The sequence below is a fragment of the Athene cunicularia genome (assembly GCF_003259725.1).
Source record: "Athene cunicularia isolate RWA chromosome 14 unlocalized genomic scaffold, athCun1 chr14_part1, whole genome shotgun sequence".
Classification (NCBI taxonomy): domain Eukaryota; kingdom Metazoa; phylum Chordata; class Aves; order Strigiformes; family Strigidae; genus Athene; species Athene cunicularia.
In genome coordinates this window covers 14,061,739-14,079,609 of record NW_020799118.1, presented here as the reverse complement: position 1 = coordinate 14,079,609, position 17,871 = coordinate 14,061,739, and the positions used below count along the sequence as shown (strand labels likewise).

At 38.5% G+C, this 17,871-nt stretch overlaps 2 protein-coding genes across 2 annotated transcripts; one reads left to right on the top strand and one right to left on the bottom strand.

Moving 5' to 3' along the window:
• The first annotated feature begins 912 nt into the window (after nucleotides 1-912).
• On the top strand, nucleotides 913-14,416 carry MEIOB (meiosis specific with OB domains). Its single transcript, XM_026859008.1, has 13 exons — nucleotides 913-981; nucleotides 4,400-4,457; nucleotides 5,814-5,945; nucleotides 6,668-6,740; nucleotides 8,068-8,263; nucleotides 8,746-8,846; nucleotides 10,551-10,603; nucleotides 10,720-10,815; nucleotides 11,190-11,291; nucleotides 11,811-11,964; nucleotides 12,340-12,523; nucleotides 13,012-13,098; nucleotides 13,968-14,416. The coding sequence occupies exons 1-13, from the start codon at nucleotides 913-915 to the stop codon at nucleotides 14,100-14,102; spliced, it is 1,440 nt and encodes a 479-aa protein (XP_026714809.1). The 3' UTR covers nucleotides 14,103-14,416.
• Nucleotides 14,417-16,512: 2,096 nt separating this feature from the next.
• FAHD1 (fumarylacetoacetate hydrolase domain containing 1) lies at nucleotides 16,513-17,851 on the bottom strand. The gene has a single exon (XM_026858631.1). The coding sequence runs from the start codon at nucleotides 17,711-17,713 to the stop codon at nucleotides 17,039-17,041; it is 675 nt and encodes a 224-aa protein (XP_026714432.1). The 5' UTR covers nucleotides 17,714-17,851; the 3' UTR covers nucleotides 16,513-17,038.
• Between the last annotated feature and the right edge of the window lie 20 nt (nucleotides 17,852-17,871).

The window sequence follows — 17,871 nt, the reverse complement described above, 5'->3', positions numbered from 1 at the left end:
TAGACTGTCTATTTTTTTCTAGTGTGTTCAACAGACTAACACGCAATGAAATGGTTAATTGTCACAGAAGGTGCCAGGTATAAAGGCTGCAAAAGCCATTCAGGACTTTTGTTATAAAGTTTGAGCAGACATCCTCTGAAAAATGTCAGCAGCTCTCTCATATTAAAGGTTATTAAGATTTAGACAACTTGATGGTTCCTTTTACAAAAAAATAGAATCTGACAACTATTTGCTAAATATCTGAGGGTACTCATGAAATAATAAAAGGCATTCAGATGGGCTAACAAAGCATCCATGGCCTGACTTTGGCATCAATAGAGAGGACCTGAGTGTGCAGTAGCTTGCAGGAATGGTCAGTAATGCTATGTTGTCAGCCTGAAAACAACTGATTTTCAAAAACTTTATTTTAATAAACTCAAAACTTTTCTACTTTGAGGAAGAAATGAACTCACATTTTAAAGTAGTTTAAATCCAAAACCTCAATTAAGGTGGCTTGCAACCCAATGCTTTTCTTTCCTCCCATGTAAATGGTCTTTTATATATGAACTGCCTCATTAAATTCAGTTGGACTTCCCAGACAGGAGAAGGAGGGTAAATATTTTTCAGAGGCTGGTGCTAATGGTGTAATTTAATGCTGAATAAATAAATAAATAAATAAAAATTACAGACCTTTATTTGAGAAGCATAGGTAGAGTAGTTACAGTAAAATTCATAACTTACATTGCCAAATGTAAACAATAAAGAATTGTCTACTTCAGATGGCTTAAAATGCTTTTTATTGAAAACAGATGCTATTTAGGTCAAAACATTTGTGCTAAAAAATAACTTGTTATTCTCACTATGAATAGTTTTAAGTGATTTGTTTAGATTTTTAAAAAAACTAAATTAGTTTTCTCAAGTTACAGATAAAGAATGGCTTATTCTAGTTCAACACAGGACTTTGTTGCACTTTCAGATCTGCATCCAAATCTTGCTCATCCTGTAAGTCTCATAGACATAGTACTTTTGTTCTCAAATGAAATTGTATATGACTGTATTATATTACTGCAAAATTATGTAATTGACATGTATTTAGATACTAATAGCATTAGTATAATTGTTAGATATAAAGTACCTTACCTTCTTTGTGTACAAACCAGCAAAATGAAAATTGATGCTGTTGTTGTCCATAGGATGTGGATGCCACAACTACAGATATTGACTGGACAATTCAATGTCTGAAAGTATCAGAGGCTTCTTTGTAATGTTTTAAATGGATGCTGAATTAGTAAAGACATGTACAGAGTCAGCATTATGTAGTCACAATACATCTGTAACTTACAATGGTCTTTCACTACAAACTATGAACATAAGGCCCAATCCTGCAGTCTTGTGTGCTCAGTCCCTCTGAGCTAGATAATGTAGTCCTGAATTATTCAAACAAAACTCTTGTTGAATGGTATGGTGTTTAAACTGGATAAAAATCTCACAATTACATGTCAGATAGGATCATTTCTGTTTCTTTAGAACAAAAACCAGGTTTTGCAGTTGTCAGTTTATTAGGAGCTAAGAATTTTGCTTGTGGGAGTACAGGAGAGTAGGATGAACCAAAAAGAACAAACAGCAAGGCTTTCTATCAAGAGTTGGTAGATTCATACAGATGTTTGTGTATGATTTTTTTTATTGTCCTCATATGAGTGAGGACTATCGTCACTGGAGTAAGAACTGAACAGGGCAGTGTGCTGTAAAAGGGTATTTTTCTCCATTGGGTTTTAAGTAGTTGAATAAAATATAGGAAGCCTTGGGAGTGCAGTTTTTCATTCTTTGCTCTCCCAAGATGCTGTTTTAGTATGGGAAGGAGAAGGCTACATGATTCTCTGTCACAGTGTTTCCCAGCCTTCTCTGTGTAGCCCATCAGTGAGAATTTGTCTTCTGTGTGTTCAGTGCTGCTGGGTGTTGGAGCCCAGAGAGCAAAGCAGCGAGGCAGCTTTGCCCACAGATTTGGCCATGTTTCCCCACGGATGCCATGTCACAGCCCCATCTCCATGAGCAGCTCCAAGCAGATGCACTGGCTGCAGAGCTGTGTGTCCCGTGGAAGTCCTTATGCTGGTGAAGAGAGTAAAAACAAGGAGTTTTCCTCTTCCCACAGCTTTTCATTTGGGAGGGGCACAATTTAGCTTTTTTTTTTTTTTTCTCATTTATTTTAAACATATAAAATAAATAAATCACAGGAAAGGGGTGAACTATGAGAAGGAGTTGTATATGCCCTTGAAGCAGTGTTGTATATTCTTTCCAACTTTTTATAAACTCCTAGTCTCCAGCAAAGCTAATTTAATCTGTCATTCACAGTTACTCTCAAATTGTAATCCACTCAGTGAAAAGCTTTTATTTTACAAATAAAACTAATATTGATTACTACATTTAGCAACATATAGTAAAGAAAGTATTTTTACAAAAAAGTAGATCACTAGTGTCTCATGATAGAATAATCAGTATGTGTTTAGGATGTTAAAACAGCTGAGCACCATCATTCAAAGTATCTCAAAATGTCCTATGTTTTTACTTTGCAGGTTTGTTTGTTTGTTTGTTTGTTTGTTTGTTTTGTTTTGTTGTTTGGGGTTTTTTTAAGAGAAATAGATCAAAGTCCAAGAAACTTGCAGTGTGTGAATGCTGCAGTCTCATGATTTGGTTGAGCAGCCGTAAGCAATGCTCTGCCAAAAAAGGCTGTATGGCCTGCTTCCTTACTGAAGGCGTGTTCCACTCCTCCTCTTTTGGTGAAATTAGTGCTTGTGTAGTTGCACAATAAGCTGATCAAGGAAATGGAAGTTTTTCTACCCTCTTTCTACCCCCCCGCCCTCAAAAAAGTTTCCAGCCAGATCACTTCATTCTGCCAGCTTGCCGTGCAGGCAAGCTGTGTTAATATGAGAGGTGAATATATTTGCAACAGGGAGAGGGAAGGTCTTATTTGGAAACTGCAGATTTACATCAGCATAAATCATCCTAAATGTCAGTTCTTCTGACTGGTGGTGAGATACAGGGTATGCTGCAATCTGATTTAGTGGAAATGTTCGCTTTTTAAGAAACAGAGCCAAAAATAGAAAAATAAAAACCTAATCTGAGTCACTACATGTTGTGGACAGATAGAAATTATTCTGTTAAAAAGACTGGAGGAATGAGGATACTGCACTGTTGTGCACATAGGTCCTCTTAATCAGTTCATTGCCACCACTGTAGAATAAGACAGTTACCTTGCTCCATCTAGTGATTCCAAGTAAACTGGGAACACGAGGTCTAATTTTTGACCATGTCAATATTGTTACAGTGAAGTCAGCCAGGTTGCTTTGCTCTGCGATAGGTGCAGAATTCAACCTGTGGTGATTCTGCAGTTGTTACATTGCCCCTCGCTTGCTGGCGCTCCCCTGCTTGAACAAGACAGTCGGGCAGAGCTGCAAGTGAGCACACCTGGGAAGTGGGAGAGATGTGGGAAGCTGTGGGTTTGGAAGGACCCTTGCACTGTTCCGATGTCAGTCTCTCCTTCCAGTCCTTCTTACCATACCAAATTTTGTTGCTTACCTCTTAAATCCCAAACTAGCATGGCAATACTCTTCTCTCACTGTGGAGAACCTTTTTTTTTTTAAAAAAAAAACCCCACCACCACACAGCTATATATTATTTTTATTTATATATATATATATATGTTTATATATATATATTTATACATATCTTTCTTCCCGGGTGTGTTTGCTCCTAGTAGTTTAGTTTGACAATTGAGGCTGGGGTGATTTTGCATAACAAATGCAGGTTTAGCAAAACTGAATAAGATTGATTTGATTTTGAATCATCAAAAAAGTTCTTTGCCTGAGATCCCTTTGTAGTCTGTTGAGAGACAGACAGCAAGAAAGAGGCACCTGTAGAAATTTATGTTGCTTAGATGAGGATAGGATAAATGGCCCTCCCTGTGGATGTACACGTGTGTGTATTGGTGCTGACAGCAGGGGAAACCTTGGACGCTTAACTGTAAAATAAATCCTGTCCAGACTTTTCACGGTGCATTTAAGGAGATCTGAGACCTGTGCAGAGAGCATGAAGCAACAATATTGCTGCCTACCTGAGGAGAGATTGCTTTACAACAGCCAAAATTGTGAATGTTTGGGGCAAACTTTTGTCTTCCCATTGTCTTTACAAACAGAAACAGATGTATTTCTCTGAATATTTTTATTAGTCACTCTTTTTCTTAGAGTGAAATTGTATGTTTATGTTTTAGTTCTTAGTTCGTATGGCACTGTGGAATAAATAGATTAAAATGATTACCAGTCAGAAATATGTTTATTATCATCAATAGAGTGCAAGTCCATGAAATCTAATTCATCATATACATCTGTGTTTAATACTTGTATTCTGTAATCTCTTTATTTTTTAGAGTGTAATCGGTGTGGTTATTGGGAAAACAGATGTCAGAGGCTTTCCAGACAGAAAAAGTACAGTCCATTTTCACTGCTTTTACTTCATTTTCTTATACGGTATAATTTGGCATATATAACTGGAATCAGTATTTAAGCGATAAACAGACTTCTTAGTGTAAAATGTATAGAATAAAAATGTGCAAAACCATTGTGTGTGTTTGAGAACCAAGATGAAAGAGCAGCATTAGTTTGGTTAAATCATATCAATTAGAATTTGTTTGGAAAAACTCTGTCATGGAATTAAGTGTTTCAGGGTCTGAAGAAGACGGTACCGATATGAATCCGCTATTATATAAATACTGTTGGAATTGATCTGGTCCCTTCATGTTGATTCTCTCTTAAAACAGAAATGTTAAGGAGATGTCTTGAGGAGTGAAACAACTGCTGGTCCGAGTAGCACCAGCTTCTTATCATTCACTCCTAAAGAAAAAATGGGAATAATACACTGTTAATACAGCATTAGCTTGGAATTGAAATAATGTTTCTACCACTTAGGGTTGATACAGAGGCTGCCAGGAAGCACCGCCAGGCACAGAGGGCCACCCCGCTCTGTGTGAAGTGCTCAGCCATTCTGCTGGCATTGTCTCCTGCTGAGCTGCTCTAGTGGTGGATTTTTAGAAGGAAGTCATCATCGTCACTAGAAACAATCCTACATAGTCTGAAAGTGGGGTGCTCATGTTTATGCCTCCGTGGAACTACAGTTAGATTATGCTTGCTCTGTGCGGATCACTATACAGTTTTCACTGATAATTTAAAAATATCGCATAGCTGTATGATCCGTGGAAAACCGTGTCAGTTAGCTGTAAGAGGGAGTGCAGTGTTTCAGAGCCTGATACCCTCTTGACCATGAGCTTTCTATAGAGCTGGAAACACTTTGCTTTATTCAGTTAAAGCCCCTGGTCCTGGGCAATGATACTGCCTGTGATCTGCAGCCTTTTATGTTGTCACGGGACTCTCATACACGGGCACAACCAGCTAAAGGCAGCCTACTTGTTACAGAATTCAGAAACTCCTTCAGAGATTTGCTTCGTGCATTAGCCCTCTTTATGTGTTTGTCCGTGACTTGAGTGTAGTATCGCACGGTTCTTTTATTAGATCTGCAAGTTTATGTGGTGCTGCCTAAAGTTCAGCGATATGCGTGCGTGGATGGGATGGCACGGGTACAACCAGGGCCGGAGTTGCAGCCATCCCTTCAGGAACACCAGTGTTTACTGCACAGCCTGCTGACCTCTAGTGGTACTCGCCAGATTGCGGGTAGTAAATCCATGACAAAATCTAGGAAAAGCCTCGAAATAATAGTTTTTATACATATATTCTGGATTGAAATCAAGTTGTGCTAACGAACTGTAACAGTGGTGTTTATTTTTGCAGACATTGGTTCTGAAAGATACACCTTCAGTTTTACTATTCGTGATTCACCGACTTATTTTATAAATGTACACTCTTGGGGCAGAGAAGACTATATTAGATCACTTTCACAAAGCTTTAGAGTCGGTGACTGTGGTAAGCTGGAGTTTATTCTTAACATGATTCTGTTTGAATGCATTTTTTCCCCCCAGTAAATCAGTGTTATGTGTTTGTGGTTTTGTTATGTTTTTCTCTGAGGACTCAGAAAACAGTCTAATTGGAAACAAATTGTTCAGTTATGCTAAGTATAAAGAGGAAAGGAATAAGATTTCAAGGATTTAAATTCAAAACCAGTAAATATGTCAACAAAAACACCAGATACAAACCCACTGAATGCAGCCACCCAGAACTTACCTACAGTTAATCGATCTAAATTATTACATTATATTAAGTTCTTATAAATTACAAAAAGTAAACTGTAGTTCATCTCCATTTAGTTTGAGATATCACTATGATTGTTCATAAAAACACAATGAAAATCTTACCTTTATTTACAGTCTGTGCCTTTACCTTGTTATGTTACTGCCCATGGTTGCTAAACCAGAGGGATAAAACTTGTGTCTGTGAACAGTAGACACACAAGAACTCAGTGTTATTTTATTTCCATTAAATGTCTTGAGGGCTCCTGTGGGACCTTGGCTATAATGTGAGCTGTCTGGACAGATGTGGTTTTCAGTATGAAAACATTTAGCAGTAGTTACTGCATGTACCTTTTCCTTCCCATATCAAGCTTAAAACCAGCCATTTTAAAAAGCCATCTCTCTTCATATGTATCTACATTCAGTTTTCTAACATTACTTATCAATGTTTCATTTTAGTTACAATTGAAAATCCTTTAGTTCAGTCAAAGGAAGCAGAAAGGGAAGAAAAATTCAACCCTGTAACTCCAAGGTAAATTTAAAGCATAGACTGGTAGTTCTTTCCAGAAAGATCCAAGTTAAGCCTTGCTTTAGCTGCTAGCTGATTGCCACAGCGTGCAATTGGTAGAAGTATTTGGGGTTAGTCTTCTTATGTAGCTGTTCCTTCCTCCCTCTGTTCAACCATGTATGGTCAAGTAATCTCAAAGGAGAATCTTTTCTCAGTAGATGGTCTTTGTTTGTCCTAAAGTAATAATGTTCTTTGTAACTAAACAGTAAATTTTGTTCTTTGAGTCTACTAATATTATTTGAAATTGATTTGATTTTGTTAAAGTGTTTTAACAGACATAACTGCTTTATGGAAGGTCTATCTGTATCAAAATCCATTCACACAACATGTTTATCTAGAAGGTATTTTAATATGTTATAATGCTATTCATTACTTATTTGGTAAGGCATCATCACTTCTTTTGTATCCTGCAATGTATATACGTTGTCTTTCAGTGTACTCTCTAAAAGCTGAACAATGGGAACTGGTGTATGAAACTAACATTGCAAGTCTTAATTTAGATACATTTTATCTATCTAAGATGCAGATGTTATGTAAAGATAGACTGATACACATGTTCTTTAATTAGGGTTTCTTTCCTAATTGGTCATATTTTAATACTTTTAATCATATGGCAGTCATAGGAACATTGCATATATGCACATTAAATTGGCAAGGTAGAAGTTTCATGTTCTTGCTTATTGATCCTCTCTAAGCTTCATAGCAAGTGTATAGCTGTAGTAGTTAGACTCACTACTTACTTCCTGGCTAAATGGAAAGAAGTAAAAGAACAGGTTCAGGTAGAAACTTCACTGAGGAAAAGAGCTTCTCTCTAAATCTATAGATTTCAAAAGCATTTGTAAAATATATTTATCCAGAATGTATTAAATATATTTTATTTCCACTCACTAACAGTGCATTATAAACTTTTGAAAACACCTTACCAAGTCCAGGTTGTAGGAGTGTCTTATGTCATGATGCCGAAACCTGGATTACAGACATTTCAGAACTTGGTGATTTTTAGTGACTGATAAGGGCTGAAAGATTTACCAATATGTATTGTACGTTGCTAGCATCTTAATTATAAATAAGTATAAAGTACACAATAATAAGTCTTCTGTAAGAGTAAAGTATATATATTTTTAAAAAAATAATTTTAGAGCAAATTAATTCGAGCTTTTCCCTATCTTTAGGGAAGACAATAGTGGAGTAAATCAGCATTATTTTCTCATGTTAATTGAATTAACATTTTACACTGTTAATATATTGGTGAGTGAAGTGTTGATCGATGTGATTTGTGTGTACTATTTAGCTGCTACAAGTTATTGCTCAGTGAAAATCATTCAACGGTCAAAACGTCTTCATGTTATGAAACAGACACGAAACTACTTTCTCTGTTGCATCTGCCCGTCAAGGACCCTCAGGATTATTATTCACTGGGTGATATCATTGCAAATGGACAAAGCCTCGATGGAAGAATACTGAATGTGCTTGCTGCTGTAATGTCAGTAAGTTAAGGAGGCACAACAGAGTAATGTTTTTTTTCTACTGTACCATGGGTAACTTAATTGACCTAAGTATGAACATGGATTTTGGGACCCAGAGTAGACAGGAATCACTGGTTTGTTGTTTGTTTAGGTTGGCAGTCACTTCAGCTGAGATACAATATCCATACCAGCTGCTTAAGATTTTCATCAGCATGAAAGGGGAAATTAGGGAATGGAAATGACCTACATGAGTTGTCTTTTTGAAGTCATGCATGTACAAGCAGTAGATAACTCACACGCACATAAACCATGCATTATTAGAAAATAAAATGCATCCCTTTATCCTGAAGTAAAGTTACCATTGTTGAACTTTTAGTGGTGTATAGGTTTTCTTTTAATAGTGTATATGGGTTTTTTCTCTCTTTTTAACTCTTCTGTTTTGTAGGTTATCACTTTTATTCTCCTAAACACTTAGTAGTGACTGCTTCTCTTTCTTCTTAAAGGTTGGGGAGCCAAAATATTTTACAACTTCAGACAAAAGAAAAGGTCAGAGATGTGAAGTAAAGCTGTATGATGAAACAGAGATGTCTTTTCCAATCATATGGTAAAATGTTTTTTAATTCCCTAAAATACACAAATTAATGCAAGAGTAGGTAAAGTAACTATAATACCTACTGTTATAATACTATATTTTAATTTAAATGTATTGCTATTTGGGTGGCAACTGGGATGAGGCAGCAACGTCTGTTAAAGAGAGGCTTAGAAAAGCGATTAGAGTGACCTTATATGTATTGTCTAGTTTTATGACTTGCTGACAGACTGCTAGCTCATGAATGGCAAAATGAAGCTTAATTCCAAACAGTTACATTTTGTAATGTGGAAATTTGAACTAATTCAGGAAATGGCATTTAAAAACTGTTGCAAAGGCAGTACATTTTTTCCACAGATTAGTGGGAAAAAAAGAGGAGTATGCTTCACTTTTAGAGCCAAGAAGAATTAACAAGTGGAATGGAAATTGGTTGAAATAGCTTTTAAATGTTTAAAATAGTGTAGAAACATTTTGATATTACTTTGGCCGTATTTTGACACCGTATGCCATTTACAGACATGACAATGTCCATTCCACTTATGCATGTAAATACTGGTTTGTTTACACAGGAACACTTGCATTTTGCCCCCAGTTTGTTCAATAATCTCCTGGTTTATCTACCTGCAAGGGTACGTGGGTATTTGCACTGGGTTTGCTGTTTGTTGGTTGTGGTGACCTTTGTTCCCTAGATAGAAGTAGCAGGATAGAGGTGCACCCTGTGTCCAAGTTAGAAACTGTGTTATCATTCAGTGTAATGTTTAACGCAGTGGGTACACACGAGCACCACTGAGCATTTACAGTGGGAAGTCTTCTAGGCCTCAAGCTGCCACCAGTGTTAATTCGCAGCAGCACCTCTGATACTTGTGTTTCAGTGCTGGTACTAGTGAAACAGAGAGGTATCCTCAGGAGGTCCCAGAAACAGAGTCCAGGTGGTGTTACTGTTACTAAACACTGCCTTTTTTGCTTTCATGGAACTGTAGGTAGAGGCAAAGTTTCAGGAAATCCTTGAACAACTGTACTGTAGTGAAGGTATTTCAGAGGCCATCAGTGAAGAGGTGGCTGAGCAATGCTGGATGAAAAGTAAATATCTGCAATCTGTTTCCAAGGATTAAGAAAAAAAAACAGCAAAAAAACCCCCACCACCAGAAACAAAACTGTGCTTTGGTAGTATTCTTGCCATCCAAATATATAAGGAACTAAATGAGATTTTATCAAGGGACCTAAGCATCAAATTATCATTTTTGAGGGATACCACTGACCTCACTCTAGTCTCATCATCCACAGTTACAAGGATTCCAGTGTTGGAAAGCCAGCTGAACATCTGGCCTAGTGATGTGAGCAATCAGCTTGTTCCCACAGAAAAGGCTCATCTGATAAGCAGTTATTTTAACAGTGATTGGCATTAGCTAGAAATTACTTTTGTCAAAGCTCTGAAATACACAGAGTATTCTTCTAGGTATATTCTGCATTGAGTCATTCTGAACAATCTAAGTCTTTTATCCCAGAAAAAATAGGGACTGCATTAGACTGTACATAGAGCATCCTGGCTGGCTGCAACTAGATGCCTGAGGATATACGCAGCATTTCATCTGCGTGTAACAAAGGAGTTGTGTCCATTTGGACCAATTTAATTATAACTGTATTATTTAGTAGTTTACTACTAAACAGTTTGAGTGCTGTTTCAAAAATGTTTTGATACATTAATTTCTTTTAATTTAGTTGGGATAATGAATCTATCCAGGTTGCACAGAGTTGGATCCCACGAGAAACAGGTATAATAGCCTATTTTTTATGTTTTTACCGTAGTTCTTAATGTGATATTTGTTCTACAGTAACAGGGTTGGTGGTTTTTTTTGTTTGTTTGTTTTTTGTGTGTGTGTGTGCGCAGTAATATTTGCATCAGATGTGAGAATAAATTTTGACAAATTTAGGAACTGTATGACTGCAACTGTGATATCAAAAACCATCATTACAACTAACCCAGGTAAGAGCTGTTGAAGTATTGCTTTGGTATTAGTAATCATTATAGGCTAGAATGCATGAATGGATCTGTTGGAGGTCTGATTTTTTCTTCCTGCTTGCCTCAGAAAGGTCCCTGGTTTTGTCTGTTATGGAGTGGCCAATGCTTTTGGTTTTCCAAACTTTTTTCTTTTTTAAAATTTTATTTTATTTTTTAAAATTTGATTGAAGCAGCCTTCATACATGCCATGTAGGACTAACAAAGTAAGAAAGAAAAAAGCATCTCTTGGCTAATTCCAAAAGACAACGTGTTGGTGCTACCAGAATAAAAAGTGGTAAAACATGCTGTTATTTTTACATGCTACATACATCAATAACTTTTAAAAATACATTTTCAAGAAACAGCAGAAGCAAATGTTCTCTTCAGCTTCATAAAAGAGTGTGCACAGTCAGGAGCTCTGCATGATAAAATGGACGAGCAGTCAAAAGGATCTGTTAACTGTAAGCATGGATCCAAACACTTTGATTTTATTTATCTCTATAGTGTGGTTTCACAGTGCAGCTGAAATACCAAGTTTTTGCATTTTGTGTCTGTAGAAACAAAACTAAGGTATGGCCTGGCTGAATACTTAAAGTTTGGAGTGTTGTTACCAGGGCTACCCCTTATATTATCAGGTCTATATCTTCAGGGTTGGTGACTATGCCCACTTGCAGCCTGTCTGGCATGTTCCTTCTGTCTGAAATAAGTACAAAAAACAGAGAGGGAAAGTTTTGTCAAAAACTCATTTGGGGGCATACAAAGATTAAATATTAGATATTTTCCTTGTTTGAGTCCCCTTTTGTTTTACTTTTAGTTCTCAAATGATAAGCCTGCATGAAAAGGAAGCTGTGTGGGACTCTAAAGCTTTCTGATGCTTTAGATCAAATCCTCTCCTTTTTACTACCTTAAGATCCTTAATTTGTTGTTGCTCTTCTGCATTTTTCTTTCTCAGATGCACTTAACATGGTTTATATTTTTAGTGGAGACTATAGTTGATGTTTATACTGTGGAACAGCTGAAGGAAAAAGCTTTACAGATTGATGGGAAACTTGAACCACTCTATGGCATTATCTATGGCTACATTTCTACACTGGACATTGATGATAATATATCTAAAGTTATTCGCAACAGATGGTAAGCAACTGCCTGTTTTAAATTTGTGTTAAAATGTGCTTGTTGTTCTTCCCCTGACCCAGATTAGATAGAACAATATTTTAGTCCAATTCTGGGCAAGAAATAAAACTCCTCTAGAGGATGCCATGTGGATTTCTGTTGTGTAGACCTCCAGAAGCAGCAAAGCAGAGAAGCTGGCTTTATGAAGGACTTGTTCTTTCTGGTCCTGGAGGAGAGAAATAAAAAGAGACCATTTTGTCTCAGACAGACTTTAAGAGTTTAGAAAATGAAGAATTTTTTTAAAGATTAAAAGTCTCTTGGGAAATCTCGGTCTGGAAAACAATTTCAAACAAGGAGGAACTGCATATATGCATTAATTATCTTCTTATGTTTCAGTTCAATATGCCGTTTCATAGTGAATGAAATGTCAAACACATGCACTTTCTGCAGTGACGTGTCTCCAGATTCAAAGTCAACTTTTGCAAGCTTTGACATACTTGTTGATCTGACAGATCACACAGGCACTCTTTATTCTTGTTACCTGTCTGACTGTGTAGCTGAGGAAACATTAGGCTGCACAGTAAGTAGAAATTAATTATGTTGTTCTTACTGTATCTGAGCTGTGAAGCCTGATGCAAATTACAAATATATGTAAATATTCTTCATGTATATGAGTGTGTGTTACATGCATTAAAAAAAATGTGTGTACATATGGCTATACACACTCTCACACACAGCTTTTAACAAGTCAAAAGTTAGAAGTCAGTAGCTGCTAATTAGAAGAAATGTGTTAAATGTAAGAATACTGTTTTATTTTAATTAATTCACACGTTTCTGAGAATATGGTTGGAATTCCCTAACTTTGATTCTCAAACAGCCTGCAATTTATTCTGATTAATCTGACCATCTTGGTACATGTATCAGACCAAACAGTATGTTAAAATGGAAAAATACAGCTTAGAAATGTATAAAAATGTGTAAGATGCTCTTTTCATCATCCTTTTGTTGTGGAGATGTTGTTATAACTATATGCTAAGGAAGTGTTCTGTGATGTCCTGTTATTAACAGGTCCACGAATTCCTCACTCTAGCAGATGACAAGAAGACTGCATTGAAATGGCAAATTCTTTTGGAACGAAGCAAGATTTATTTTAAAGTTAGTATTTTCTGTTAGTTTAAAACAGTGGCTGTTTCCTATTCAGTAGTATATTTAGTACTGAAAAATTCCATGTCAGTTTTGCTGAACTCTTAAAAATAATGATTAGGTTTTGTATATATTCTGAATATTCCAAGCAAATAGTCTTTGTCATAATTTCAACTTTAGGGGATCTCCCTGCAGGACCAGATATTTGCAGGGCTTCTTCAGGCAAACTATGAAAGACACAAACTGCCCTTAGCTGGTACTGATTAAGGAGCTAATATTTCAAAAGCATGTATAGAGGATTAACTCTGTCACTGACTTCTGTGACTGTAGGTTTCTAATGAATAAAGTTAACAGTATCTGTCTGCAAGAATAAGGCACAGTCAATACATGTAATAGACTGTATGGTGTATGGGGTTACCTAAGTATATGCCTCAGTTACCTGTATTTTTGGAAACTGGGTATGTTTAAAATCTGCACTTCTCCTTAAAGTAACAACAATAGTAGATTCACACACCTGGAGCAATTGTTGAATGATCTACTATTATTTGCAATATCCTTTTTTAATTGCATGCTGTATACTGGACCAGATTCCGTCTTCCTAGAACTGCCTGTTCTAGGACAACTCTAAACTGACTCCCATTTTTAAACCTGCCCTTCTTAGCAAAACTGTTCTTTCCCATCTCCTCCACCCTCTGCCCCTATTTCCAGGGAAAAATGAAAGTGTGTTACTTCAGTAGTCACAGGTATATAGCATAAAATGTGTGTACTCGTACATAAAATAATGTAAAATATGTGTAATCAAATCTGTCAATTAAACATGCTGTGTGATATTTGAAGATAATATATTTCAAAGTGCTATATAGTCTTAATTATTTTGACAGGTTACTTTGTCACCCAATTGGAGAACGGGACTGAAAGTGAATGTTCTGTCATGCAAACTGGCAGACCCAACAGAGGGGAGTCAGAGTCAAAGGTTGTTGGGAAAAGAGACTGGAAATAAGAGATTACACTATTGATAACAGCTGGGAAAAAGACTTTCTTCACTGTATTATTAGAGGTAGAATGCTGATGCCGTCATATATGTTAAGTATGTTCTGATAGTAAAGAAGGAATATGCATTACTAATTCCTGTAAGCAGGCTTCTGTGTTGATCCTTTTCAATTTATTGTGCCTTTAAAAGTGTACTAGGGCCTAGGCTTAAGAAAAGTTGGTTCTACAGAATTCAATCCTTTACAAGGGGGACAGAAGATTTCTTAGTCAGTTTAGTAGAATACATTTGAAAAAATCAGAAATAACAAATAGTACAAGACAGATCTGTTGAGCTTCTGTGTTTTTAACTGCCTTGCTACTTTTGTGTTGGTTCAAACAATAAATACCCACTTTGAAATACTGCCTGGGTTTGTGCACGTGTTGGTGTGTCCAAACGTGGAACTTTTGGCAACTGCAGAGTCTTGGAAATAGCCATGATGTCTGCAAGGCTGCTTTTCTTTAGGGCAGACTAAACCTTATTAGAATGAAATAATCAATTACCAGGGACTTCTGACAACCAAACAAGCAAGCTGAGGCTGTAAGTGGTGGACAAGAAAGGACTCTTCTTCACCAAGATAATTGTTCTTAGCTGAACATAAAGAACCCATGTACGTACGTTTTGCCCTTCTCCATGTGTTTTTTTCCTATTTTTCAACCTGTTTCTGTCTTTAGCTTCCCTTACAGCTGGTGTATTTGGTACACTCACCAGTCCTCACCTTCTGAGCATATCAGGAGTTGGTTTATTTAAGAGTGGGAAGACACCATGGCCCTTCTCTTGCAAGTATTTGGTAGGGTAGAACACCTTGCGGAACTCCGATCACCCCTGGTGCACTGTCTACCCATTAAAGCAACGTGGCAGAGAGAAAACAACTACAGAAACAGTGAATTTTGACAAGCAATACTCCAAGATTGCATCCCCCTATTCATATGAGTGGGAACAGGGGACTAAATGTACAAAAAAATGTTGCCAGTGTTGGGTCACTGTATCTTTCCTGTTGCAGCAATAAACAACTTCAACATTTTCCAGATAATATTCTGAAGTGAATATTTCCAGTAATTTTAACCACAACTCAGCTCCTCTATCAATACACAGCGCTGAAGACCAAACTACAAATGATGCATTGTTGCTGTTGCCATAGGCAGTAATGTTTGACAGGCACAAAGGAAACAGTACAGAAAGTGCATTTAATCCTTCCTCTTTCAGAATTACTCCCCCTAACTTCCCTGCTCAGCCCAGCTCTGCTGGCCTGACTTTGCTGCCTGGCCCAGCCCATTGAGCTGCAACAAATTCAGAGCGTGGCTTTTCCGCTGACAGGGGCAGGCTTAAATCAAGGAGCATTTTGCCTTCGATGAGCCAGGGGCTGGTTCTGTTCAGATGTAATGGCTGAATGCTTGTTTCCATTGGCCTCGGTTCCTCACCCTTCCCTCTGATGAAATCTGTATTGTGTCCACAGCATTTAGGCCTCAACAAAGAACATCTACGTGTGCTTCAAGTCATTGGCTTAAGTCAAAATACAGTGAAATGAAGGGTCTGTGTGTCTGCGGGATTGGTACCCGGTGCAGGTGGTGTACGGGTATGCAGTGCTGTGCTGCAGATGCGTGCAGCTGGAGAAGCAAGTCAATAGGAAAATGTCTGGTTTTCTTCTGCGACATGTTCTGCTTTCTTTTTACCACGTGTCCTTTTACCATTTGCAGTATCCTGGATCATGCTGCTTTCACAGAGGTGCTCGTCTTTGGGCTACAGTCATTTTCTCTGCAAGACTCTCCAAATGCACTTTTAAAACCAAAGTGGTTATTAAGATATGGCTCCAATAAATGGAAGCATTTAACTTTGGTGCTTGCACATATGTAAAAAAATAATCCATCTGTTTTTGTTAGAAATTAGTCAGTTCTGTGCAACCTTTGAAAATGGTAAGTTTTGATGTTTGCGGGTGGAGGAGGGTTTTTTTAATTATATTTTACAACTTCGTCACTCCTTTGAATTGAAAGGGAACTTGCTGTCATGCAAACTGGTATAGAGTGTTAGATCAGTTGGAGTTTGGAAACGGGAGAAGTTACACAGCATAGCTTTTTAACAGCTGGAAATATTTTAAAACTCCAACTGTTGCACTGCGTCTGGTAAGTATCGATAATTGTTGCAGTTAGATTTTTATTAAAAATATACTTAAATCAGTAAAAGTAAAGACAAGTTTACTGGTGATCTTCACCATTGAGCTTCCTTATTCTTCATCTTTTGTGTTATTTTACTTTTAGAAGCATATTTAAAGCTTAGTTTAGGAAAAAAAATCTGCCAAGCATCTGGCACACTTCCTGCTGCATTACACCCCTTGGAAAGGGAGGGAAACCAATCCTCATTTAATTTGTACATTTGAAAAATGCACGGAGGAATCGTGAAACTAATCTAAAAAGCAAACATCTTTTTATTGTAGAATACCCCAAGGAGAGAAATTTTTTTCTGAAGCTGTAATTCTTGATTTACTGTTACACATACATCTTTGATTTTACATAGCATGGGTGAGCTTTAGCTCCTACAATCACTGTTTATTTTCTAATTTTTATTTTAAGGCAATACACTGGCAAAGTTCAAAGCATCAGCAGAATAGAGGAGCACGCACAGTGACAGTCAGCCCAGCTCCCCGCCACGCTGTCTCCATCAACACTTCCAAGGTACTGTTTTGGTGTTAACCGTCTGCCCTGAGCTGGGTTGTCTCCAGGTTCACAGCCTCAGCGGAGGCTTCAGCCTCCATGGAAACGGGGCTGTTTTAGTCAAATGCCTTTCAAGCTCATGGGTTATGTGTCTTTGACAGTCCATTCAACGCTTGGGTGTGTTTAATGTACAGGACAGCTTGTGTGCCTCTTCCTTCACAGATGTTCCCAAAAGCGCCTCCTCCTACACAGACAAGAGTCCCAGACTGGATCCCAGTTAGGATCCACGCATCTGCTGCGCCACCTTAAACCGCATGGAGAGGACATCTCTTATCCCGGCCTCTATCTCATCATCGGCCTGCACAGACCCAACTCCTTTGGGAGACCCCGTCAAGATCAAGTCCCCTTCTTCCAGTGGGAAGATCTCACTGATGTAGCTGATCAGGTAAGGGATTGAGAAGATCATCGAGGAGGTCTCCCCCTCCTGCCTCAGCTCACCGTTCACCTTGAGCCAGATCTTCAGCTTGTGAGGGTCTGGGATCTTCTCCTTGGGCACAAAGTCACTGACTGGGCACGACGAACCGAAGCCCTTGGCCAAGGTCCAGGGCAGACCCTTCTTTTTGCACTGCTCCTGCGTGTCCCGTGCTGTCATGTCCAAGCACAGGGCATAACCTGCCACGTGCTCCATGGCTGCTTCCTGGGACACGGCCTGGGCTCTGCTCCCCATCACCACCCCCAGCTCCACTTCGTGGTGCAGGTTGTTGCAGTAGTAGGGCCGGAGGATGGGCGAGCCTTCGCGCACGTAGGCCGAGGAAGGCTTGAGGAAGAAGAGGGGCTCCTGGGGCAGCGCGCTCCCCATCTCCTTGGCGTGCTCAGCGTAGTTGCGCCCCACACAAACGATATTCCTGCCCCACTCCCAAAACCGGGACAGGGGTTTGGAGGAGGAAGCCATGGCGGCGACGGGTCTCCTTCCCCGGGGACCGCGGATGCCCTTGGGGAGTCCTTGCCGGGCCCGGAGCCGCGCTGCCGCCTCTCCCCCGCCCCGTTCTCCTTCCTGCCCGCCGCGGATCGCCCCGGGCAGCCGCCTGCCCCCCGCCCTCCTTACCGGGG